At 46.4% G+C, this 25537-nt stretch overlaps 1 protein-coding gene across 1 annotated transcript in view; it reads right to left on the bottom strand.

The window, feature by feature from the left end:
* Positions 1–9747, bottom strand: part of LOC142490866 (uncharacterized) — a 165535-nt gene extending 155788 nt beyond the window's left edge. The window contains exons 1-3 of the mRNA XM_075593284.1: positions 9683–9747; positions 8909–9001; positions 6731–6781 (exon numbers count right to left, since the gene is read on the bottom strand). Coding sequence (XP_075449399.1) covers positions 6731–6781; positions 8909–9001; positions 9683–9725 — 187 coding nt within the window. The 5' untranslated portion in view covers positions 9726–9747. The remainder of the gene's footprint in view (positions 1–6730; positions 6782–8908; positions 9002–9682) is intronic.
* Between the last annotated feature and the right edge of the window lie 15790 nt (positions 9748–25537).

Here is a 25537-nt window from a genome sequence, read left to right as displayed (position 1 = left end):
CTCTGCTCCTCACTCTTCTCCTTCAATGTGGACACTGCACCCCCTCCCTTCCCTGGGAGTGGCTAGTAAGCCGGCCTATTCCTGTCATCGGCCCCCCTCATTTTAGTGAGAGGCCACTATAACTTTATTGTTCATACCTGCTGAACAATGTAACATCACACACTGAACATTAGAATGAATTCCTTTTTAGGAATCATTCCCACGCTGCCCACAACCTATGGGGACTTACAGTGGAACTTAAGACAAGGAATAGTAGTCCAGAGAGACGTGGCTACACATGTATCTATGAGCATGTATAGTTTGTATGTAAACAAGAGAATAAAATGATCATGTATAATTTGTATGTCTCGTGAATGCAAACAGAATGCAAGTGTAGCCCCCTGTAAACAGCTCAGGCTATACCTATCTTCCTTCTACTGTGGTAAGTCCTGTTAAGATCAGGCGCCAGTAATCATTATGGGTTTTCCCCCGTCATAGCCCTAACCTGAATGGTAGATGCCGGCCTGGACTCTGTTGCAGGCGTGAGCAAGAGGGAGGTTCTGCTGACACCAGGAGGGGAGGGGCTAGCTCTATATTTAGCAGCCAACTCCGGCGAGTGGTGGTGGTTCTTCGTGCTTGCTGTGTGTGATGTTCCTTTCTGATTGATGGTTCTTTAATGAAAAGTTCGAGTGAGCAGAGAGACCAAGAGTCTAAAGCTGCTGAGTAATAGGCCGTAAGCCACGAATCCTGCGGAACGGTCCGAGGAGTATCGGGAGGCTACGGGCTCCCCGGCGCAGCGTGCCGGTTGAGAGCGAGAGGAACCAAACCGATCAGCGTCTGTAAGTAGAGCTGATAGAATCATAGACTGGTGGACCAATGCCCTCACCCCGCTGCCAGGGGTGATGGGAATAGAATTCAAGACCCACCCCGAGGCTAACCTCGGGGGTGGGCCACGGGGTATTGCCGCCCTAGCTCAGACAATCCTGTCGTCCGAGTGACTTGGAGGGAAGGAGAGGAGGAGGTCGTGGGAAGTTGAGCAGGTTGTACTTGGCCCTGGCGATTGTTTTGTGGCTGCTGGAAGCCTTATCGTTGGGATATCGCTGCACTGTCAAATAAAGAGACTGTTCTGCATCCGTAAAGACTGTGTGCGATTTGGAGAGTAAAACCCTGGGACCCGAGGGGTTCTTCTATACCGGTCCTATCCCATTACCCTGGGAGTATAGAAGATGGAGACGCTGCACCACTGAGATAATATGGAGGCTTCCACCCCAGAAGCCCGATCCTGGCTTCTCCACAACATCGCAGGAAGCTCAGGCCCTCCTGTTCCTCACAGGTACGCACCACCACACCTGTAACCAGCCCCCATGCATCCCTCACACTCCCTTAGAGACCGGGGGGGGGGGGGAACAGGGTTACATTTGGAGGCACTGCTGAGAGCGATATCTATCAGACCAGGACCGGCTTATAGCGAGGCGGAACCAGACAGACTAAGATGCACTCTCCCGGCAAGTGATTTAAGCAGGTAACGTGAGGCAACTGGGGGGGTCATAGCGGTAACCAATCCGGGGACCATGGCCCAGGGCCGCGTTACGGAGGGGGTGGATAGTTAGAGCTGACCAAGTCCCTTGAGGCGGGTAGCGTGAGTCACTGGGGGGGTCAGCCTGGTAACCAGACCAGGGACCATAGCCCAGGGTCCGCTATAGCAGCCAACAGCAGGAGACGCCCGTACCTAGGAGAGGTATCTTAACTATCACCCACACCACCGAGCACTTGCAAGTAGATATGGGGAGTACATTGCATAGGAGAGGAGGAGAGAAGTTCCGTTGAGCCTGGGGTACCAGCCACCTCATTTTAGTAGGCCACAGACAGTATGAAGATGCAGAGTTCACATTTGAAGGGAAAACATGGTCTAGGTACGAGATACCAGTTAGACATGGAGAGTAGGGCAAAGATACATTTGGAGGGAGTATCCAAGATGGCGGCCATCCCTACATGTGCTCCTCGGAGAGGCGAGCTAAAATGGCGGTTCCCGCCGATCCTGGAGCAAGCACGTGAGATTTGCAAAAGGACTGTGAGACAGTTGTGGCGGGAAATGTGCAGGAGTCTGGCGCCAAACCCAGATTCCTTGCAGGAGGAGCTGAGTGGCGCGAAAGCCGAACGGCCGCGTCACGCTGACAAGGAAAAGACCCCGCCTCTGGATTCCACCAGAGGGAGGGGGTCCACCCAGAGCCAATCATCTCCCCCGCGAAGGGAGGGACCGGAGACCTGAGCGAGGAGCGTGACTTGTGTCTGGCACTCGAGGAGCAAGGAGCTAGAAACTTGTGTTGTCTTCCCTCTGAACGAACTATGTCAGAAATAAACACCTCTATTCACCAAGTAACTGGAGGCCTACTGGTCGTGGCCGTAGCGGAGCAGGAATATGTTCGGTGCTTGTGTGTGCACTGCAGACTGCCCGGCGCAGTACCGAGTACCAAGGCCCGATGTGCCAAATGTGGCACGATTTACTTGTGGCCAACCGAGCCGCGGGATTTGTTCGGAACGCCACGGGGTGCCTCTCCAGGAACTTTGACGGAGTTGGCGGATGACAAAGAAAAGACTGCCCTGGGTCCCCGTTATACCATATCGGGAGGAACTAAGGCTCAGCTTGTTATTGAACTAAGCAAGCTGGCCACCCCGACAAGCGCGACCACGGTGGAGGTACCCAAACGAGGACATTTTGTACCTACATCCACTGGTTGTATCACTGAAGAGCCAGGTGACTCCCCAGCCTAGGAACCGATCGTAATATCTTCGGAGGAGGAAGAGATGGGTGTAACTTCGGTGGCGATGCGCCTATCGGCGAACCACCACAAAGGCATCAAAAGAGAACAGACGAGTCCGAGGACCATCCGACGGCGAACACTGGTGCGGCCGGAGGCCCGTACGAGTCCCACCGCCGTGGTGACTCCCAGTGCAACGGAGACCGAGACGATCCTAGCGGAACCCGATGTCGTCAAAAAGCAGCGGAGTGGTAAGGAGACCCCACCACCCCCTTACTCCCGCCAGGCACCAACCGCACTCACGGTGAACGAGAAAGAGAGGTTTGAGGCCTACTTATTCGATCGTGTACCGGAGGTGTCACCGCCGCCCCCGCCGGTCCTCGACGCACGGCCGGTGCATGACCCCGGGGCGGATGGGAACTCTGCAGGCGATTTGGATAACATCAGCTACGGTTCCACTGAACGAAAGACCAGTCCTGGGGGAATGTCCTCCTCGCAACAGAGAGCCTTTGCCATGGCCAGGGCTATCCTACAGAGTCGAGGCCCCTCCCGAGAGACCCAAAGCCTGAGGGGGAGTGCCGCTAAGAAAAAGTTCATTGGGCGGGGTGTTACCCGTTTGCTGGACAATGCTCTGGACGTTTCCCCTACCCCGGCCCTTAGCCCCCCCTGCCCCGGCCACTACCCCTGCCCCGTCACGAGTGGTGCCACCGGGACCTACCAGGGATAAATTATGTAAAAACCCCAAAAACTCCAAGGACTTGCAGGATTGTGAGTTGAGTGAGGAGGGCTCTGAAGGAGAGATACCGTATTCAAGCGTAATACCTGTGCCTAACCCTGTACCATTTTGTCCTACAGCTAGCAGGAAAGCCCGTGGGTCACCTACTCCAGCAGAGGCTGGGTCTCCTAGTCCAGTGTTGTCCAAGATGAACCCCACAAGGTATTATAATGCCAAGGGACGGAGAGACTGCTCGCGATCTACTGATGCGGGTACGTCCGGGGTATCATCACAGGTAGATTCTGATGCCGAGCGCGCTAGTCAGGTCGCTAAGTACGAGCACCGCGATAAATGGTGGGCGCCTTTGTTCACCAGTTACCACGAAGGGATGGATTGTACGCGATTCTTATTGATTAAGAACAACGTAGTAGACCACTGGTGGGCGGCTGGTTCTTTCACTCCGCAGGAGATAGGGGATGAGTTGGATCACCGGTTGAGGGAGATAGAACAGAAACGTATTGTACCTCAAGGTCCTAGTATATTGTATGACGAAATAGCCCCCGAGGAACCACTGTTTTGGGTACTGCCAAGCAGGGCAGCGTACGCTTACCAAGCTAAGTCGAGCTGACCGGGCCATAGTCGCTAGATACCGGCAGTCACACGGTTATGAATATCCCTATGTGCCGGAGCCCATCATGAGAGAGGTTGAGGATAACCGAGACAGTTGGCTTAGGGAGGCAGTTCAGGAGTACCTGCGGACCAAGTACAGTCGGGCGGGGTATCACAATGAAGATAAGATTAGTGAGCTAGTGCGTATATGGAGCATCGGGAGGTGTATTTATATGCATGGTGTCACCTACAGGCCTGAGCATGGGGCGGTTCAGTCGTTCGCAGTGACTGTCACTGACCACAATGGCCAACGGGTAAGGAAGCCTGATCCAAGGCACTATCTGTAGGGTTCTCCATGTTGGGAGTACCTGGATTGTATGTACAATTTCTACCTCATTATGCATGTATTATATGGTTATGTGTGCTGTTTCCTAGGTGGTTCGCCGCAGGATGGTACTGCTAAAAGATAGGTCCAAGTGGGGACCATTGGATTCCACCATAGGGAGAGTGTAGCCCCCTGTAAACAGCTCAGGCTATACCTATCTTCCTTCTACTGTGGTAAGTCCTGTTAAGATCAGGTGCAAGTAATCATTATGGGGTTTCCCCCGTCATAGCCCTAACCTGAATGGTAGATGCCGGACTGGACTCTGTTTCAGGCGTGAGCAAGAGGGAGGTTCTGCTGACACCAGGAGGGGAGGGGCTAGCTCTATATTTAGCAGCCCACTCCGGTGAGTGGGTGGTTGTGTTCTTCATCCTTGCTGTGTGCCGTGTTCCTCTCTGATTGATGGTTCTTTAATGAAGAGTTCGAGTGAGCAGAGAGACCAAGAGTCTAAAGCTGCTGAGTAATAGGCCGTAAGCCACGAATCCTGCGAAACGGTCCGAGGAGTATCGGGAGGCTATGGGCTCCCCGGCGCAGTATGCCGGTTGAGAGCGAGAGGAACCAAACCGATCAGCGTCTGTAAGTAGAGCTGATAGAATCATAGACTGGTGGACCAATGCCCTCACCCCGCTGCCAGGGGTGATGGGAATAGAATTCAAGACCCACCCCGAGGCTAACCTCAGGGGTGGGCCACGGGGTATTGCCGCCCTAGCTCAGACAATCCTGTCGTCCGAGTGACTTGGAGGGAAGGAGAGGAGGAGGTCGTGGGGAGTTGAGCAGGTTGTACTTGGCCCTGGCGATTGTTTTGTGGCTGCTGGAAGCCTTATCGTTGGGATATCGCTGCACTGTCAAATAAAGAGACTGTTCTGCACCCGTAAAGACTGTGTGTGATTTGGAGAGTATAACCCTGGGACCCGAGGGGTTCTTCTATACCGGTCCTATCCCATTACCCTGGGAGTATAGAAGATGGAGACGCTGCACCACTGAGATAATATGGAGGCTACCACCCCAGAAGCCCGGTCCTGGCTTCCCCACAACATCGCAGGAAGCTCAGGCCCTCCTGTTCCTCACAGGTACGCACCACCACACCTGTAACCAGCCCCCATGCATCCCTCACACTCCCTTAGAGACCGGGGGGGGGGGGGGGGAAACAGGGTTACACAAGTAAACAAACAGCAGCTTTGTCATTAAAGTGGTGCGTAGATTTGCATTGTAAACATGTATCTCAGCATGAATGCCAGGCACAGTTCATGTTGCTGCGCTGGTACTGGCCAAGTACAGATGTGCTGCAGCTGGAACTACTTTTTAGCGATACTTCTTTGTAAGAAGAGTTTCAAGAGGATCGTGTGTCACTGAAAAACTGGCACAAATTACATCATTTTCATCTAGCGCAGTGTTTTTCAACAGGGGTTCCTAGGAATCCTTGGGTTCCCGGGCATCCCTAAAGGGTTCCCTGCAATCTTCAGATCATTTGTAAATTGTACCAAATACAGAAGAATTTGCAATGATCTGATCTGCGCTATTACAGTAGAGAGCGTTGGGGTTCCTTACAATGCATCTGATCTCAGACACGCTTTTAGAGAGGGTTGGGGTTCCTTACAATGCATCTGATCTCAGACACGCTATTAGAGAGGGTTGGGATTCCTTACAATGCATCTGATCTCAGACACGCTATTAGAGAGGGTTGGGGTTCCTTACAATGCATCTGATCTCAGACGCGCTATTAGAGAGGGTTGGGGTTCATTACAATGCATCTGATCTCAGACGCACTATTAGAGAAGGTTGGGATTCCTTACTATGCATCTGATCTCAGACGCACTATTAGAGAGGGTGGGGTTCCTTACAATGCATCTGATCTCAGACGCACTATTAGAGAGGGTTGGGGTTCATTACAATGCATCTGATCTCAGACGCACTATTAGAGAGGGTTGGGATTCCTTACTATGCATCTGATCTCAGACGCACTATTAGAGAGGGTTGGGGTTTTGCAGAATTTCACAATATAATTATAGGGTTCATTATCCCCAAAAAGCTTGAAAAACATTGATATAGCTTCTATGTGTGTCACAATATAAAGTTGCCAACATGGCGGGTTTGCAATTGTCGTTAGGGGTCGGTACAGTAGGGACGAGTTACATGATATTTTTGTTGTAATACAGCCCCCCCATTCTCTGCTAAAATGTATGAGCAGGAACATTTCCCACATTCGTTACATGCTGTTTCCTCAGAAAATGTCCTAAAAAACCCAGAGATAATTATAAAATATTAATGTTAAAAGACGACACTTACATCTGCTCCTCTTTCCTGTCTCCTGATGTGAGGTCTTACAGGTCGTGCTACCTAAAATATCAAAATCTGTTTAAAGAAAACATACATTTCCATTCTAGACTCATATTTTGTGTTTATTCTCTGACCCCACATTGTGTCTGCGTGTATGCGTGTATGCGTGCATGCGTGTATGTGTGTATGTGTGTATGCGTGTATGCGTTTATGCAAAAGATCACTTGTGAGCACATTCACATGTCTTAGACAGGTCTGCACCCTGCCTTTCACCATTATCACCTAGCATACAATGCTCCCACTGCAGCAAGGGATTCTGGGAAATTACATGTAAATGAGCTATATGCTACACAGTGGAGGTTTATTGTCGCCTTTTTCACCCACCATAACTTATATGAAGTATGGTAAACCTACCCAGCCTTGAAAATTGCAAAGCCAGTACAACCAACCTCCCAATGATGAGACCCAAAAGGTTGAAACAGCTGTCTGTGAGTGGTATCACTGGCTTTGCATCTAATGCTATGCTGTGCTTAAAAGCTGTGTGAACAGCGAGCATTAGCTTATAAGGGTTCCATGTAAGAATGGATTTAAGGCAAAAAGTGACACGGTGTGCTTATTTGCATGTCTTTTCCCAGAATCCCTTGTCGCAGTGAAAGCACTGTATGCTAGGTGATAATGGTGAAAGGCTGGGTTGTAGATCTGTCTAAGGCTGCACTTATAGTGCCGGCAAGAGCGATGTCGCATCAAAACAAATGCATTGTCGCCATCGCCGGCGCATATAGTGGACGCGACAGCGATGGCGCGACAGAGCAACAGCGCTACCAAAAATCTGGTAGTTAAAACCAGAGACATAACATAAAACACAGACAAAGCTCAGTGCACCTCCAGAAAAACTTATATACGGTACAGTGCCTAAATATACATGTATAAATAACAAATAAATAAAATGGTCTTTTAGTTTAACATTTTGGCCAAATTGTTGCAAGCCCTTGAGCCAACTGCACGGCAGACCACATTTCAAGGGTCCCTAACACTAATATAGATTCTTAATAACCTGTGCACTGCCAGGAAGAATGAGCTTGTAGGTGTTCTGTATGTTTTATCATTCTTGTTCAGCTAGTCTTAGCTGATTGGAGGGTGGCAACCTCCTACCTAATTGAAGCTCACTCACTCCCACATTTAAATGGTTAAAAGCTCACTCCATGGCATCTCTCACTCTCAGGGGAACTTGCTTGCTTGCAGTATGGTTGTGACAAATCTATTACAGAGTGCTTTTCCTGGTAATGTACAGGTTAATAAAAGCTTCAATCAGACTTAGAACTTTTGCAACTAATGTTGACAGATTTACTATAAATCATTCTTCCTGGCAATGCACAGGTTATTAAGAATCTATATTAGTGTTAGGGACCCTTGAAACGTGGTCTGCCGTGCAATTGGCTCAAGGGCTTACAACAATTTGGCCAAAATGTTAAACTAAAAGACCATTTTATTTATTAGTTATTTATACATGTATATTTAGTCACTGTACCGTATATAACTTTTTCTGGATGTGCACTGAGCTTTGTCTGTGTTTTTTGTTATGTCTCTGGTTTTAAATATATATATATATTGCCATGCTCAGTAGCACTCCTATGTGAAACTTATATGCTTATATATATATGTTGTGGGTATTTTGGGGGTTCAATATGAGCTTGTAGGTGTTCTGTATGTTTCAAAAATCTGGTAGTCAGTAGAATTTGATTTTTCGAGAGACGGTCTCCACATGTGACTGGCTATAAGCCAATCATAGAGCTTCTCTGTCCCTCTGCCTTCCCCCTTGCTGACCTCACTGGCCTTGTAGCCAGCGATGTCTCCAAAATATGAATTACAACTTTTGAAATGGCGACGGGTGGTGACGGGTGATGTCATCGGTCGCGTCGCTGGCTGTATAAGCGCAGCCTTAGACATGTGATTGTGCTCACAAGCGATCTTTTTATTTGCTCTTTCTCGCTCTCTCTCGCTCTCTCTCTCTCGCTCTCTCTCACTTGTTACCGGAAAAGATTTGACAAAGATGTGAATGAACAAATGTAACTTTCCCTGGCTTGTTGTCTAAACCCAATGTTCTGCACACACTGCTTCACTGCCCATTACTGACAGGCGATGTTCTCCATTAAATGCTTATACAATATACAAACTTTATCTACACACCACAACTTTTCTCGGAGGCCGCTGTGTTGTTCGATGTTGCGTTACGTTTTCCTTGTCCAATATTATCTGCATCTGGCAATATAGTTGTTTCAGCTGCAAAGGAAAAGCAAAAGTTTCAATGAGTGTAACAACATTTTTTGTTAATACATTTTTGTGATATTATAAACGAGAATTAACTATTTTTTTTTTAAGGAAGAAGAGTGTTTTCTCTATATTTGCATGACAATATTTCACAATCACATAAATGAAGGCACAGCTGCACGGATTAGCCATACAGTATATGTGAGGCTGTTCCGGAGATGATATGGCTGTGTGAGTTACTGGAGAACATTGAATAAAACTTGCTCAAAGTTCCTCGTGGCTTTGGCCGGTGCTAACAGCAGTGTCCTTCACACTAATGATGAGTTTTGCCCAGTCCCTCTGGAGTAGAAGTACCTAGTCTGATTAATAGTGTGATATTCCCATCTCGTGCAACTCTATACATTTCCGGGCACATACATTGTATAGATAGGGAGGTTCACTAGTTCAAAATGCAAACTTGGCGAGCTGTGAAGTTCGTTTGGAAGCGCAAGAAGAAATTCGGAGCAATGTTTCCAATCCGAGCAAGATTTTGCCCAATTTATAACATTTTGTTTATTTTTTAGTTCTTGCCATAATTTCTTTACAAAGCCAAAACCAGCTGAGGTCTTTGAAAATCAAAACACGACAAAATGTTAAAACCAAAACACCAGGGACATGTTCTTCATAAACTATCGCTCTACAAACCATCTGTACCTGATATGTTATCCAGAAGATTTATTACTTTTTTCAGGAACATCGATTCCAAGTAACTGTCTGAAATACAAAATAAACAAGTGCTGCCCATGTTATTATTTAACATTTAAATTGCGAGAACAGGCATACCCTGGTTTAAGGACACTCACTTTAAGTACACTCGCGAGTAAGTACATATCGCCCAATAGGCAAACGGCAGCACGCGCATGCGCCTGTCAGCAAGTCCTGAACAGCAATACCGGCTCCCTACCTGTACTGAAGCTGTGCGCAAGCGGGGAGACTATAGAGCCTGTTACAAATGCGTTATTTACATCAGTTATGCACGTATATGATGATTGCCGTACAGTACATGCATCGATAAGTGGAAAAAAGGTAGTGCTTCACTTTAAGTACATTTTCGCTTTACATACATGCTCCGGTCCCATTGCGTACATTAATACGGGGTATGCCTGTACCTCTTTACGTTCGGCGGATGGGTAAGAGTGGGCAAATAATTACAATTCAAGAGATTTGACCATGACTGCCAGCAAAGTATTTATACATTTATGACAGTATTTTACAGATTTTGTTAAATTGCTTGAATGATATTACTTCTTTAAACTTGTCGCTTACATTTAGAAACCAAAAATATAAATATTCAACTTGTGAAACATTTTATTTGATTTATTTCTATATTAGTGAATTTTATTGCTCAAGCTTCAGCAATAGTCTATCTAGCTCAACAGCGAATATCCCCCATATATACCAAATGGTGGCAATATTAGCCTTTTTTGTAGTCATCTCTAAATAGTTAATATCAGAAAACTTAAAACAAAGATTCTGTAAATATGATGAAATAACTGTGTTTAATATTCTATGTGAGCTTTGCCATTTTTAAATTGTGAAACTTAAATGATCTTATGCTTAAAAATCATTGTGTAGAACTGTAAGTTCTGGGTTCTTTATTCAGCCGTTGGAAACGCAATTAATTTTACACATTAATACGTTTATCGCACAAATAACGAATTAGATTAATAGAAGAAAAAAAAACTCCATTTATTTCTGTGCCTTTTTATTATGTTTTTTTAAATTAAAATTATTTGAATTTAATCATTTCAACATTGGCAACACGAGTGCAGTCATTGGGGCATCTTTTTGTTTGTTTTGGTATTGTTACCCTTATCCCCATTTGCACCTTTTTGCCACTCCATACTACCCTACACACTACTATATATCTATGCAAGCTGATGCGGGAGTCTTTCCTATCTTTCCCCTTCTCCCCTGATCAGGTCTTTCTGTGCCACATTTTCTGCCCCCGTTTTGCAGTTCAGAGACTTAGTACCGAGCTCTTCAATGTGAGGACATACAGCTGATGTTCCCTCGCTGTGACATAACTACACGGGACACTAACCAACACCAACAACAACTTGTGTTACCAAACTGCACCATTTACTGCTGGCGGCGGCTTCAAATAGAAGCCCCTTACATGTCACACAGATTGTTACCCTGAGAGCTCTTATACCATATTGGGACCAATATGTTTCTGTAACACTATAGAGAAGTGGAAATGGCAGATACAGCAGAGGCACAGAATGTGATACATCACATAACAGTATGAGGAAGACAGGGCCTATGTTGGTCTTGAGAACTTGAAATATACTGTTAACTACCTTTAATAGAACTGCGTTCCCGATCTTGTTCCTTCCCCCCCTCTGTAATTAGAAACACAGAAACGTGTCATGCTTAGGCCGTGTCCATGGTTATCGTGAGCGCGACTGCGCTTGCGGCATGGTCAAAATGATGTGCCTCTATGAGGCTGTCCATAGAGCGCGCGGCTGCGCACGGGACCAGAAGAGCCGGTGCTCGCGATACGCGAGGAAACAAATATATTGGGTATACGTATAAGTCTGGGTCACGTGAGCGGTTTGCCCAATGAAGGCAAACCAGCTCAGTGATGTCACGGCCACGCCCCCCGACACCCCTCCTCGTCGCGTCTACCCAGGCCATAGATCGCTGCAGGTAAAGGCGCGCGTCACGTTACAGACGCGGCCTTGCTTGTGCAGAATTTACAATTATACTCTATGGAATAAAACAAAGGAGTAGACAGTGTGGCAGATCTGCACTTTGATTACTGTTTATAAAAGTATACAAAGAAGCTTGATAAAATGTTATTAGGAGACACATTCTGCAACGTTCTTATGATGGAAAATCCAGTTTGTTAAAGTGTGTACAGTGGTGTGAAAAAGAAAGTACACCCCCTTTGAATTCCATGGTTTTACATATCAGGACATAATAACAATCAGCTGTTCCTTAGCAGGTCTTAAAATTAGGTAAATACAACCTCAGATGAATAACAACACATGACAAATTACACCGTGTCATGATTTATTTAACAAAAATAAAGCCAAAATGGAGAAGCCATGTGTGAAAACTAAGTACACCTTATGATTCAATACCTTGTAGAACCACCTTTAGCAGCAATAACTTGAAGTAATCGTTTTCTGTATGACTTTATCAGTCTCTCACATCGTTGTGGAGGAATTTTGTCCCACTCGTCTTTACAACGTTGCTTCAGTTCATTGAGGTTTGTGGGCATTTGTTTATGCGCAGCTCTCTTAAGGTCCAGCCACAGCATTTCAATCGGGCTGAGGTCTGGACTTTGACTGGATCATTGCAACACCTTGATTCTTTTATTTTTCAGCCATTATGTTGTAGATTTGCTGGTGTGCTTGGGATCATTGTCCTGTTGCATGACCAAATTTCGGCCTAGCTTTAGCTGTTAGACAGCTGGCCTCACATTTGACTCTAGAATACTTTGGTATACAGAGGAGTTCATGGTCGACTCAATTACTGCAAGGTTCCCAGGTCCTGTGGCTGCAAAAAAGCACAAATCATCACCCCCTCCACCACGTGCTTGACAGTTGGTATGAGGTGTTTGTGCTGATATGCTGTGTTTGGTTTTCGCCAAACGTGGCGCTGTGCATTATGGCCAAACATCTCCACTTTGGTCTCATCTGTCCAAAGGACATTGTTCCAGAAGTCTTGTGGTTTGTCCAGATGCAACTTTGCAAACCTAAGCCGTGTTTTTCTAACTGTACTGTCATGAACTTTAACATTTAACATGCTAATTGAGGCCTGTAGAGTCTGAGATGTAACTCTTGATTTTTTTGCAATTTCTCTGAGCATTGCACGGTCTGACATTGGGGTGAATTTGATGGGACATCCACTCCTGGGAAGATTTTCACCTGTCTTGAATGTTTTCCACTTTTGAATAATCTTTCTCACTGTAGAATGATGGACTTTAAATTGTTTGAAAATGGCCTTATAACCCTTCCCAGATTGATGGGCAGCAACAATTGCTTCTCTAGGATCATTGCTGATGTCTTTCCTCCTTGGCATTGTGTTAACACACCTGAATGCTCCAGACCAGCAAACTAAACTAAAACTTTGGCTTTTATAGAGGTGGTCACACTTGCTGATGATCAATTAATCAAGGGCATTTGATTAGCAGCACCTGTCTGCTACTTAGCATCTTAATTCCTATGGAAGCAGTAAGGGTGTACTTAGTTTTTCACACATGGCTTCTCCATTTTGGCTTTATTTTTGTTAAATATATCATGACATGGTGTAATATGTCATGTGTCATCTGAGGTTGTATTTACCTAATTTTAAGACCTGCTAAGGAACAGATGATTATTATTATGTCCTGATATGTAAAACCATAGAATTCAAAGAGGGTGTACTTTCTTTTTCACACAACTGTATATTATGTATGTATGTATGTATATATATATATTATTTATATAGCACCATTAATGTACATAGCGCTTCACAGCATTAATACATGGTACATAATCATATAAATAACAAATACAAATTACACATAAACGGAAGAAAGGCTTCAGACATAAAAGTAACATTTAGGAAAAGGAGTCACTGCCCCGCAGAGCTTACACTCTAAACTGATTTTCTATATGTTTAGAGGAATGACTGTGATTTTTTATCACCATGACATTAGGCACATTGCTGTAGAATATAATACTTGAATGATATATACTAATGAATGATGTGTACATTGAATATAGAGCCATGTTTATCTGCAGTGTTACTCTATAAGAAACGTACTGCGCTGGGGAACACCTAACAGCCGCTCACTTCTGGCACGTAAGGCGTCTTAAAGCGCTGGAATGTGTATTGTGAATAAGCACCACTTAGGTAATATGGCCAATAATGTTATTTTCCTCATAGAAAAGTACATTGTGTAAAAAGTCATGTTTACTTACTTTTCTTCAGAGAGTAATGTTGTTCCTCAGAAAAAGTAACTCGTACATTTGAGGGGGTTTGCTGGACGCTGCTGAATTTGGGGGAAGTTACTGATGATTCTACAACAAAAACAAATCTCATAATATTGTAATTATAATCGTATCTGATATCTGTAAAGAACTATGAACAGTATTATCAAAAAAGAGATTAGTTAAAGACAAACTCCAAAGCATATGCTTAGAGTAGAAACATTACACGTTTAAATGCGATGGTTTTTTTTGATCAGGGATCAATCACTAACATGCACCAATTAAACATGTCACTTCCAATCATTAACTTTGGTCGTACAGTGACTGCCCCTTTAAGGATTGCTTCTTAGAATCTTTGCGGGTTTTGGAACACTTTAATGGACCAACATTAGAATCCTTCTGAGACGGAATGATAGTGTACAGAACTGTCAGAGTCTCAGAAGCATCATGAATTGTACATCACGTGTAGGTTTGTGCTCAAGTAATACTAAGGAAATGTAGCTGGTACAGGGAAAACAATCTCACATCCATATGGTTAATACCAGTATTCTATTATAGTAATACCTTCAGTGAAAGCGACATTTACAGGTACTGCTCTAGCGTCCGTTACAGGTACTGCTCTAGCGTCCTTTACAGGTACTGCTCTAGCGTCCGTTACATGTACTGCTCTAGCGTCCGTTACATGTACTGCTCTAGCGTCCGTTACAGATACTGCTCTAGCGTCCGTTACAGATACTGCTCTAGCATCCGTTACATGTACTGCTCTAGCGTCCGTTACAGATACTGCTCTAGCGTCCGTTACAGATACTGCTCTAGCATCCGTTACATGTACTGCTCTAGCGTCCGTTACAGGTCCTGGTCTAGTGTCCGTTGATGTGCAGACCAGACAAGAAAACACGTGGAGCAGTAAAATTTCAGTAGCAAAACCAGGCATGGTTATCCGTCCTAGAGAACATTTGTCTCGGCTGCATTCTCCTCTCTGCTATTCAGCATGAGATGCCCCCACCATCACTCAATGACTATTGTGACATCATCAACATAAAATCACAGAAGAGGAAAAATACCAGTGGTCAAACAAGGTGCTCTGAAGTATTTCTCTTAAGCTAATGGCAACTTAATGTGCATTCACTTGTGATATTCCAGTTTAGGAATAAAGGTGTTGATTGGAATGTGTCAAAAATATAGTACAGTAAATTTGTAAGGGAAAACGGTAAACTCTGTTAAAGCCTTAACTCAGATTTATCAGAGGTTGCTGATAAGTAGGTACATAGACATACAGAACAGTGCATCACAATGCTTTGAACCAGCATTTTCTAACCTATGATGGAGGACTTTGCAGCTCACGCTGGTATAACATCCGAATTCATGGAAACCTGTTTCTCTGAGGAGGACACAAGTGAAATTATTTTTATCCACACAGAAAAAATGTGACTTTGATAAACCCATACCTGTTGACATTGCCAATGGATTAACTAAATGTAAAAAGAAATAAATTGATCTATACTTGCATGGTATGATCCTGTCACAATACCAAATCGGAATGACTTATTGCCAGGGCATCCAGAATTAAGAACCAACCTTTTATATGTCACCAGGATGCTGATTTTTTTTTGCCAGAAATGGCGTCAGGTACTGAATAAATGCATCCTAGAGGTTATGTTGTTGGCTATATAACAAGCAGGTCAGGATTTGGATTGCAGAGATTTCAGTGTGGAACAAAACTTTCTAGCACTTTACCACTTCCATCAATTACAAACGTAACCCTGCTTCCCCCCCCCCCCTTCAAATCTCATGTAGGGTATACTAGGGGAAAAGCTACACTGGTTACAGGCTAAAGTGTGGTGCAAACCTGTTGGCAACAGGGGGCCCTGAGTCTCCTGCGATGGTATGGGGGATATTAGGACAGGCTTCTGAGGTGAACATAAGTGGTACTTACAACAGCGCCTCCATCTCCAACAGATCCCCAGGGCTGTAGGGAAGACCCTCTGAAGGAGAATCTCTCTCAGCTTCTTCCTGATAGAGTCCTGTCTCAGGCAAGAAGTCGTTTGAATCACAGGAATACTTTATTGGACCAATGCACGGCCGACTGCCCATCTCACAGCAATGTGTTTAGCAGAACATCAGGTTTACACCTGTAGGATGGCCCTGAACATACACTCCCAGCCAACGTGCACTGAGAGCAGTTTTAGCTCTTCCCTTATTCTCTATTAGAATAAGGAGAATGATCTCCCTCCTCTCCCCAGAGGGGAGCCTCAGACTGGCAGAGCCCTGCACAGTCCAGATAGGGTAGACCAGTCTCTCTCAACAATAGAGGCACTGTTAAATTCAGGAAGTGCCATTCATTCAGTACAGATCCAGTAGACCCACCCCTGTGCCTCTGATTGACACAAGGCCTGCGTATTACCGTCTCTGACTCACTGAACTGCAGTATGTGGGGAAAACCCATGATTACTCCTGGCAAACCTGCCCTTACCAGGTATTACTGCACAGGAGGAGAAAGAATCATAGCCCAAACATACCTAGGGCTACACAAGGAGAAGTGACTATGTTTCAAAAAAGACAAATATCTAAAATTGTGAAATAGGATTACAAAGATCTTCACATTCATGCAGTAGATGGTTACAGGTTCTAGGTACACGAGATGCCAGACCAGGCCCCCACAATACACAGTTTAGACGCAGGGACAGACCACAGTACAGCCAAAAGAAACAGACTATCAACACAACCAGTGACTCAAAGCTCTCAGATAGTATAACTACATGTTCTGACCAATATGATTAACCGTGGGATACTCCACCCACATTACCCGTCAATTTACAAGTGTAAGGAATCCACACCTCGGTTTACTATTTACCTTGCCTTACAGACCTGTGCAGTCCTGGAACACTCCCCATGATATATTCTGCAGCTGTGCAAGCTATTACTGCAGCCCCAGCTTGGGTTCAGTCATTAGAGCAATGCTCTCACATGCCCCTTTTGCTATAGGTTCGCTGACCTTTAAATACAGCTTTCCCACAATGCTTCTCTGCCGAGCATAATCCTTCTTGGATGTTTTGTGTTTGCCACAGCCACCTGTCTTGGCCACCTTGTTGCTGTTTCATGTCCTTTGTTCCTAGCCCATGTTCCTGGTTCCTGTGCTGAAGCGGTGGATCTCCAGCGTAACTTCAGCTTCCTGTTTCCTGAGGTCTGCTGCCTTTCCCATAGCAGAGGCCTGTCTCTGGTTCCTGGGGCCTGCTGCTCTTCCTCCATTGCAGAGGCCGTGTCCTGGTTCCCGTGCTGAAGCGGTGGATCTCCAGCGTAACTTCAGCTCCCTGTTTCCTGAGACCTGCTGCCCTTCCCATAGCAGAGGTCTATCTCTGAGTCCTGAGGCCTGTAGCTCTCTCTCCCCGCACAGGCTCGTTCTGGACTCCTGCGCTGAAGCATTGCTTTACCAGTGCTGCCTGGTGGTGTGCCCACTCCGGTCAGCCTTCCCCTTCCTGAGACCGGCGCCATGGGCCGTAGACGCCACTCACGCAAACCCCGTTCCCGACCTGCAGCAATTTCGCTGAAGCAGGAAGACCTGCTTGATCTCCTGTTGCCGACTCCCTGCTTGGACTACGTTTACCATGATGTCTCCAATCCTGACCCTGGCGCCTCCACTGACTACGCTGCTCTCTCCAGTCCTGACCCTGCTATGTATGAAATAAAGATGGGGGGAAGGTGGATAGGGAAGGCTCCCGCATCAGCTAAAGTACATAAATTAATATGAAATAGTCAGAGATTGTATCCTGTGCAAAAGGGGATAAGGGGTAAGCAGGCAAACAAAAAGAAAAGTTCCCCCCTGAATGCACTCGAATCAACCTATATTAGTGTTATTTATAAATTAAAATTAATAATTTTATTAATATCCTATATTTAAAATGATAGTTGTACAGAGGGGAGTGGTAAACAAATCCATGGCCACCCCCAAAATGGCATACCAACACAAATATTAGCTTTATTAACCGTTTTATACACGTCTACGGAAAAAAGCAAGATTTAAGGAAATACACCTAAACACTTTGGTATATGGCCTCAGTCCAAACCAATCCCAACAGAATTGATCACAAACCTATTAATGGGATGCGCTTTTGTCTATAAAACCGGCAGTCTCAAATTTGAGTGTACTGTCGGTACTGAATCTGAGGGGTCTGTTGCCGAGGACAGAAAATCATAAAATACCAATGTGAGCTGGCATCTATGCAGCCCGACGATATGGTGTAGTTGTGTAAATTCACAAATCAGCGTGAGATCACAGTGTCAGCACATTCAAATCCCTCTGTGTTATGACCTAGACAGTAAAATAATCAACTAGCTTGATCACATGCCCTGCAGAGTAGCTCGAGCATACTGTATGCCCGTGTGAACCGTGCTGGGTAGTGACGTCACGCCTATAGTCACCTGTTTTTGCCTATCCTCTCCCTATGGGTTACAAGTTCTCTAACGGAGCAACATTGTGCAGATAAGTGTATTATATTTTACCTCAATCTTGTCATAAATCGGTAATGATTGAGTATGATGAGTGTGGTATGATTAGTCTGCAACTCCGTTTCCATTGCATAATCACTATCCGTTGTGTTTCTAGCAACATGTGTAGTGCTGCTCCTCGCATCCATTGATACTATTGTAACATACAGGCAGTCCTCGTTTTACAACGCTTCGCTTTACAACGAATGGCTTATCCAACGCTATGCAATGCATACCTATATTCATTTTTACAACGCCAAAATGGCTTATCCAACGCTCTTACGACGCTTTGCAACGTTGTGTATGTGTGTATATATACACACATTCACATAAACAACGTTGCAAAGCGTCGTAAGAGCGTATATATATAATATTATACTCTATAATATTATACTATATAATATATTAGTTATTATGTTATATTATATGTATAATACAGTATATACACTATATAATTTATGTGTGTGCTGCATATCTTATTGCCTGCATAAAATATTTGGTGTATTTTAGTGTTAAAAATGCCTTCAGGAACGGAACCTTTCATTTAAACAGTGTTCCTATGGGAAAACGTGTTTCGCTTTACAACGTTTCGCTTTACAACGCCATTTTGAGTAACGCATTGTGTCGGATAACCGAGGACTGCCTGTATACTGTTTGACTAGCAGTGTATGTGTCTGAATGAAACTGCTACTATGCGCTTCAGGATGTTAATGGAGCAACACTGCTAAGACACATATATCACCCTTCTCTTTCCCCTGTCATGACTGGGTGGCAATGGAATATGATGAGTGTGGTATGACTTATCTGAAACTGCATTACAACTGGATAACCACTATTTGCTGTGATGTGTAGTGTCACTCCTTGTATTTACTGAGATTGCTGCAATATATGTTGGGTGACCAGCAGCATATGTGTCCCCATTAAATTGCTACTATGTATTCTTGGGTGAGAACCACAATGGGTTAATTACCTGCAGAGACTCGTGCAGGAGCTGTAGTGTTCTTACTATTAATGGAGGACATTGAAACATGTGCCACATCAATTATGAGCAAAATCCAAGGAGAATATTTTTAGTGTCCCCATGAGAGTTTTTATATATTTCTGGATAATTACTGCAATGTGTTAATTGACCCTAGCTAATAGAGTCTATAACTTGATACGGTCATTGAACCGTGCCTCAGGGCTATTAATTAGCACACTTTGTGCCAGCCCTTTCTCAGGATATGTGATCAAGCTAGTTGATTATTTTACTGTCTAGGTCATAACACAGAGTGATTTGAATGTGCTGATATTGTGATCTCACGCTGATTTGTGAATTTACACAACTACACCATATCGCCTGGCTGCATAGATGCCAGCTCATGTTGGTATTTTATGATTTTCTGTCCTCTGCAACATACCCCTCAGATTCAGTACCGACAGTACACTCAAATTTGAGACTGCCGTTTTTATAGACAAAAGCGCATCCTATTAATAGGTTTGTGATCAATTCTGTTGGGGTTGGTTTGGACTGAGGCCATATACCAAATGTGTTTAGGTGTATTTCCTTAAATCTTGCTTTTTTCCGTAGACGTGTATAAAACGGTTAATAAAGCTAATATTTGTGTTGGTATGCCATTTTGGGGGTGGCCATGGATTTGTTTACCACTCCCCTCTGTACAACTATCATTTTAAATATAGGATATTAATAAAATTATTAATTTTAATTTATAAATAACACTAATATAGGTTGATTCGAGTGCATTCAGGCAGGAACTTTTCTTTTTGTTTGCCTGCTATGTATGACTAAGAACTGTGCAATCCGCATCAGCCTGCACGGTCTAAGGTCGGTGCTTATACAACCCCACCTCAGCCACGCGGTCTGACCCTGGTTTGTGGCGAGCACAACCGTGACAACAAGAACCGCTGCAAATTGATTAGGAGGGGAGGTCAGAGACCTGAGCCTCTGGCTGAAGGAGGGAGGAATTATGTCAAGAACATCAATTTCATGTTGGGCACCTTTGCAGCAGTGTATTAAGATGAGGAACTATATAGTTGTAGCAGGGGTCCCCCTTCTTACCTCCTGCTGGGAGATCAGCCCCATGGCTGAGAGAAACAGTGCAGTTGTGTCAGCCATCTTGGTACATCAAAATCAGGCTATGGGACGCCAATGCAGAAAGTGCGGCAGCCATGTTGGTACACCCAAACCGGATAGAGAAACAGAGAGAGAGGATGTCCTGTGTAGCAGGATTTCCTCCGCGGGACAGAGGTGACTTTGGCAGTTGATCCGGAGCCTGGAAGGAGTGAGGTAGTGTCTGGGGAGCCCATCAAGCTCCAGGACTTGGCCAGAGGCATCCACCTCTAGGCCCCAGGTAGTTCCCTCACCTTAGTAAAGTGTGTAGGACCGGCCATACAGTTAGGATCTGCCTGTAGTGAGTGATTCCAGTAAAGCAGGACCAGAGTGCAGAGAGGAGTTCCTGCAACGGCCGTATCACCGTGCAGCATCCAGACGTGAGGGTCTGCTGTCAGAGACCCCGCAGCATCCCCCTGCCGCTGACTGCAGCTTGTCTGGGTATATTTCCTGGTTAGGCCCGTAACCGGGAAGGTACACGTGCACCAACACAAGGAGGAGGGTAGCGTTGCCCTCATACACATGTAGCCCTTGTACCCCCCCATCCCCCTAAGTGAGATTGGGGTGGGTATGCTCTTTTAGCTACTACTTCAGGGTGTTGTGCTGTACCTGTTGGTAAACAGGAGGGCTGAGTGCTCCTCGATGTGTGGGGAGAACCAGGACAGGGGTGCTGATTACCTTGATCTTCCAGAGTGCAGCGCCTCCAGACTGTATGGATCCTCTGTATTGAGCAGGGGATGGCTCATACTGACACCTCTCCTTGGTGAAGCAGCATATGGAGTAATCACACTCCATGTCTTTTCTGGGTTTTGTTGCATGCAGAGTATTCACAGAGTCATTACATTTCTGTCATCAGCTCCCACTCTGATAGTGCCCTGCTTCAGGCTTTAGGTCTAGAGCAGGCCTGGTGTACCCCTCCTCCAACTCCTTATGAGGTGGAGGGCTGATGTTATCCTCACTCCACAGAGGAGGAGGAGAGAGAATGAGACAGGGCCTCCAACTAACACTAACTCAATTTGGGAGAGTGCCAATATTTATAACTTGGGGTTGGTGTTTGTAACCCTGCCCCTTAACAGAGCAGGTTGAATACTAATTGGCTATCACACACTATAGATGAACCAATCAGTATCCTTCCCTCAGGCTGACACTCTCTGGTAGTTGTTAATGCCTGCCCTTGGATACTGATGACAGAATCCAAGGATGCAAAAGGCCCTGAAAGAAGGAATTAAACCCTCCACTGCCTCCACCTAACAGGATTTACACTGGAAAGGCCCAGGCAGAGAAGTAGTGGCCGGAGGCTAGGCTATACACACATTGGGAATGGTGGTTTGCTGGACAATGGGGTATAGGTGCCAAGCACCAATGGTGTTATTGGGGCCAGCTACCCCAGGGGAGTTTATATTGTTATTATTGTTGTTATCGTGTATTGTGTCTGTGGGTAATATTTGGGCCTACTGTGGGACCACAGTAAATGAGTTATCATATAATCCTGTTGTGTTGTTTTATTGGGGTATACCATAAATGTATACGTGTTCCTATGAGGAGCCATCCTGCTACGCGCGATCCTCATAGGTGGAGGCGCTGCACGAGAGAGAGAGAGAACACACCGTCACCCCAGGCTCCCCAGGAACGGAGGCTCAGGTCTTCTGTAAGTCTAACAGGTAGTGACCAGTGACAGTAATTACCGCTGTTTCCCATAGGGATAGGGAAAGGGTGTTACAAAGTATTATAATCAAGCATCAAAGATACCTGAGAGGTCTCGCATGTATAACACTAATACCAAAAGAGATTGTCCCACAGTGTGAAGGAGAAAAGGGCATCCTATTCCCCGTTGTGAATCATTTTGCAGTGGGTCGTAGCAAAAGGTTTCCGATCCCATCTATAAAATGTATTATCTAGAACCGAAACCCAACTTAAAACATCTAAAATATGAGTTATACAACGTTTGCCATTTTTTTAAATAACAGCCAACAAGAACAAAACAGATGCACATTCTTCCTGGGCTGATTATGTCGTTCGGATTTACATCTAAACTGAATCCAAACTAAACAGCTACAGGTCGGACAGAAATATAATGAACCTCTGCTGAGAAACAAATAAGAAATAGCTTGGGAATAATTGCAGAATTCTTTCCTTAATTAAGTGTATTTGACAATCAACCAAATCCTAATAAAAGTGCATGCGTTGTTACTTTCCTGGTATCTGCTGATTTTTGCGGTTCTCAGATAGGCTTTCAGTCCTAAATCAGTAACGCTTTCACATGTTCAATTCTGAAAAAAATATAATATATCCCAATTTCTTTTATAGCTCATACACAGAGTGAACCCTGCTCCTATGCGCCGCGCCCTGCTCATACTGTATGTGCCGCGCCCTGCTCCTACTGTATGTGCCGCGCTGCTCCTACTGTATGTGCCGACCCCTGCTCCTATGTGCCGTGCTCTGCTCCTACTGTATGTGCCGAGCCCTGCTCCTACTGTATGTGCCGACCCCTGCTCCTACTGTATGTGCCGACCCCTGCTCCTGTGCCGTGCTCTGCTCCTACTGTATGTGCCGCGTCCTGCTCCTACTGTATGTGCCGCATCCTGCTCCTACTGTATGTGCCGTGCCCTGCTCCTACTGTATGTGACGTGCCCTGCTCCTACTGTATGTGCCGCGCCCTGCTCCTACTGTATGTGCCGCGCGCTGCTCCTACTGTATGTGCTGCGCCCTGCTCCTATTGTATGTGCCGTGCCCTGCTCCTACTGTATGTGCCGCGCCCTGCTCCTACTGTATGTGCCGCGCCCTGCTCCTACTGTATGTGCCACGCCCTGCTCCTACTGTATGTGCCGCGTCCTGCTCCGACTGTATGTGCCGCGCCCTGCTCCTACTGTATGTGCCGCGCCCTGCTCCTACTGTATGTGCTGCGCCCTGCTCCTACTGTATGTGCCGCGCCCTGCTCCTACTGTATGTGCCGTGCCCTGCTCCTACTGTATGTGCCGTGCCCTGCTCCTACTGTATGTGCCGCGCCCTGCTCCGACTGTATGTGCCGCGCCCTGCTCCTACTGTATGTACCGTGCCCTGCTCCTAGTGAATGTGCTGCGCCCTGCTCCTACTGTATGTGCCGCGCCCTGCTACTACTGTATGTGCCGCGCCCTGCTACTACTGTATGTGCCGCGCCCTGCTCTTACTGTATGCTCCTACTGTATGCTCCTACTGTATGTGCCGCGCCCTGCTCCTACTGTATGCTCCTACTGTATGTGCCGCGCACTGCTCCTACTGAATGTGCCGTGCCCTGCTCCTACTGTATGTGCCGTGCCCTGCTCCTACTGTATGTGCCGCGCCCTGCTCCTACTGTATGTGCCGCGTCCTGCTCCTACTGTATGCTCCTATTATATTTGCCGTGCCCTGCTCCTACTGTATGCTCCTATTATATGTGCCGTGCCCTGCTCCTACTGTATGTGCCAAGTCCTGCTCCTACTGTATGTGCCGTGCCCTGCTCCTACTGTATGTGCTGCAGCTGTATGTACCGTGCCCTGCTCCTACTGTATGTGCCGCGCCCTGCTCCTATTGTATGTGCCAAGTCCTGCTCCTACTGTATGTTCCGTGCCCTGCTCCTACTGTATGTGCCGCGCCCTGCTCCTACTGTATGTGCCGTGCCCTGCTCCTACTGTATGTGCCGTGCCCTGCTCCTACTGCATGTGCCGCGCCCTGCTCCTACTGTATGTGCCGCGCCCTGCTCCTACTGTATGTGCCGTGCCCTGCTCCTACTGTATGCTCCTATTATATGTGCCGTGCCCTGCTCCTACTGTATGCTCCTATTATATGTGCCGTGCCCTGCTCCTACTGTATGTGCCGCGCCCTGCTCCGACTGTATGTGCCGCGCCCTGCTCCTACTGTATGTACCGTGCCCTGCTCCTAGTGTATGTGCTGCGCCCTGCTCCTACTGTATGTGCCGCGCCCTGCTACTACTGTATGTGCCGCGCCCTGCTACTACTGTATGTGCCGCGCCCTGCTCTTACTGTATGCTCCTACTGTATGCTCCTACTGTATGTGCCGCGCCCTGCTCCTACTGTATGCTCCTACTGTATGTGCCGCGCACTGCTCCTACTGAATGTGCCGTGCCCTGCTCCTACTGTATGTGCCGCGCCCTGCTCCTACTGTATGTGCCGCGTCCTGCTCCTACTGTATGTGCCGTGCCCTGCTCCTACTGTATGCTCCTATTATATTTGCCGTGCCCTGCTCCTACTGTATGCTCCTATTATATGTGCCGTGCCCTGCTCCTACTGTATGTGCCAAGTCCTGCTCCTACTGTATGTGCCGTGCCCTGCTCCTACTGTATGTGCTGCAGCTGTATGTACCGTGCCCTGCTCCTACTGTATGTGCCGCGCCCTGCTCCTATTGTATGTGCCAAGTCCTGCTCCTACTGTATGTTCCGTGCCCTGCTCCTACTGTATGTGCCGCGCCCTGCTCCTACTGTATGTGCCGTGCCCTGCTCCTACTGTATGTGCCGTGCCCTGCTCCTACTGCATGTGCCGCGCCCTGCTCCTACTGTATGTGCCGCGCCCTGCTCCTACTGTATGTGCCGCGTCCTGCTCCTACTGTATGTGCCGTGCCCTGCTCCTACTGTATGCTCCTATTATATGTGCCGTGCCCTGCTCCTACTGTATGCTCCTATTATATGTGCCGTGCCCTGCTCCTACTGTATGTGCCGTGCCCTGCTCCTACTGCATGTGCCGTGCCCTGCTCCTACTTCATGTGCCGCGCCCTGCTCCTACTGTATGTGCCGTGCCCTGCTCCTACTGTATGTGCCATGCCCTGCTCCTACTGTATGTGCCGTGCCCTGCTCCTACTGTATGTGCCGTGCCTTGCTCCTACTGTATGCTCCTATTATATGTGCCGTGCCCTGCTCCTACTGTATGTGCCGCGCCCTGCTCCTATTGTATGTGCCAAGTCTTGCTCCTACTGTATGTGCCATGCCCTGCTCCTACTGTATGCTCCTATTATATGTGC

Source organism: Ascaphus truei, chromosome 3 (assembly GCF_040206685.1).
Source record: "Ascaphus truei isolate aAscTru1 chromosome 3, aAscTru1.hap1, whole genome shotgun sequence".
NCBI lineage: Eukaryota > Metazoa > Chordata > Amphibia > Anura > Ascaphidae > Ascaphus > Ascaphus truei.
This window is presented reverse-complemented; position numbering and strand designations above follow the sequence as displayed.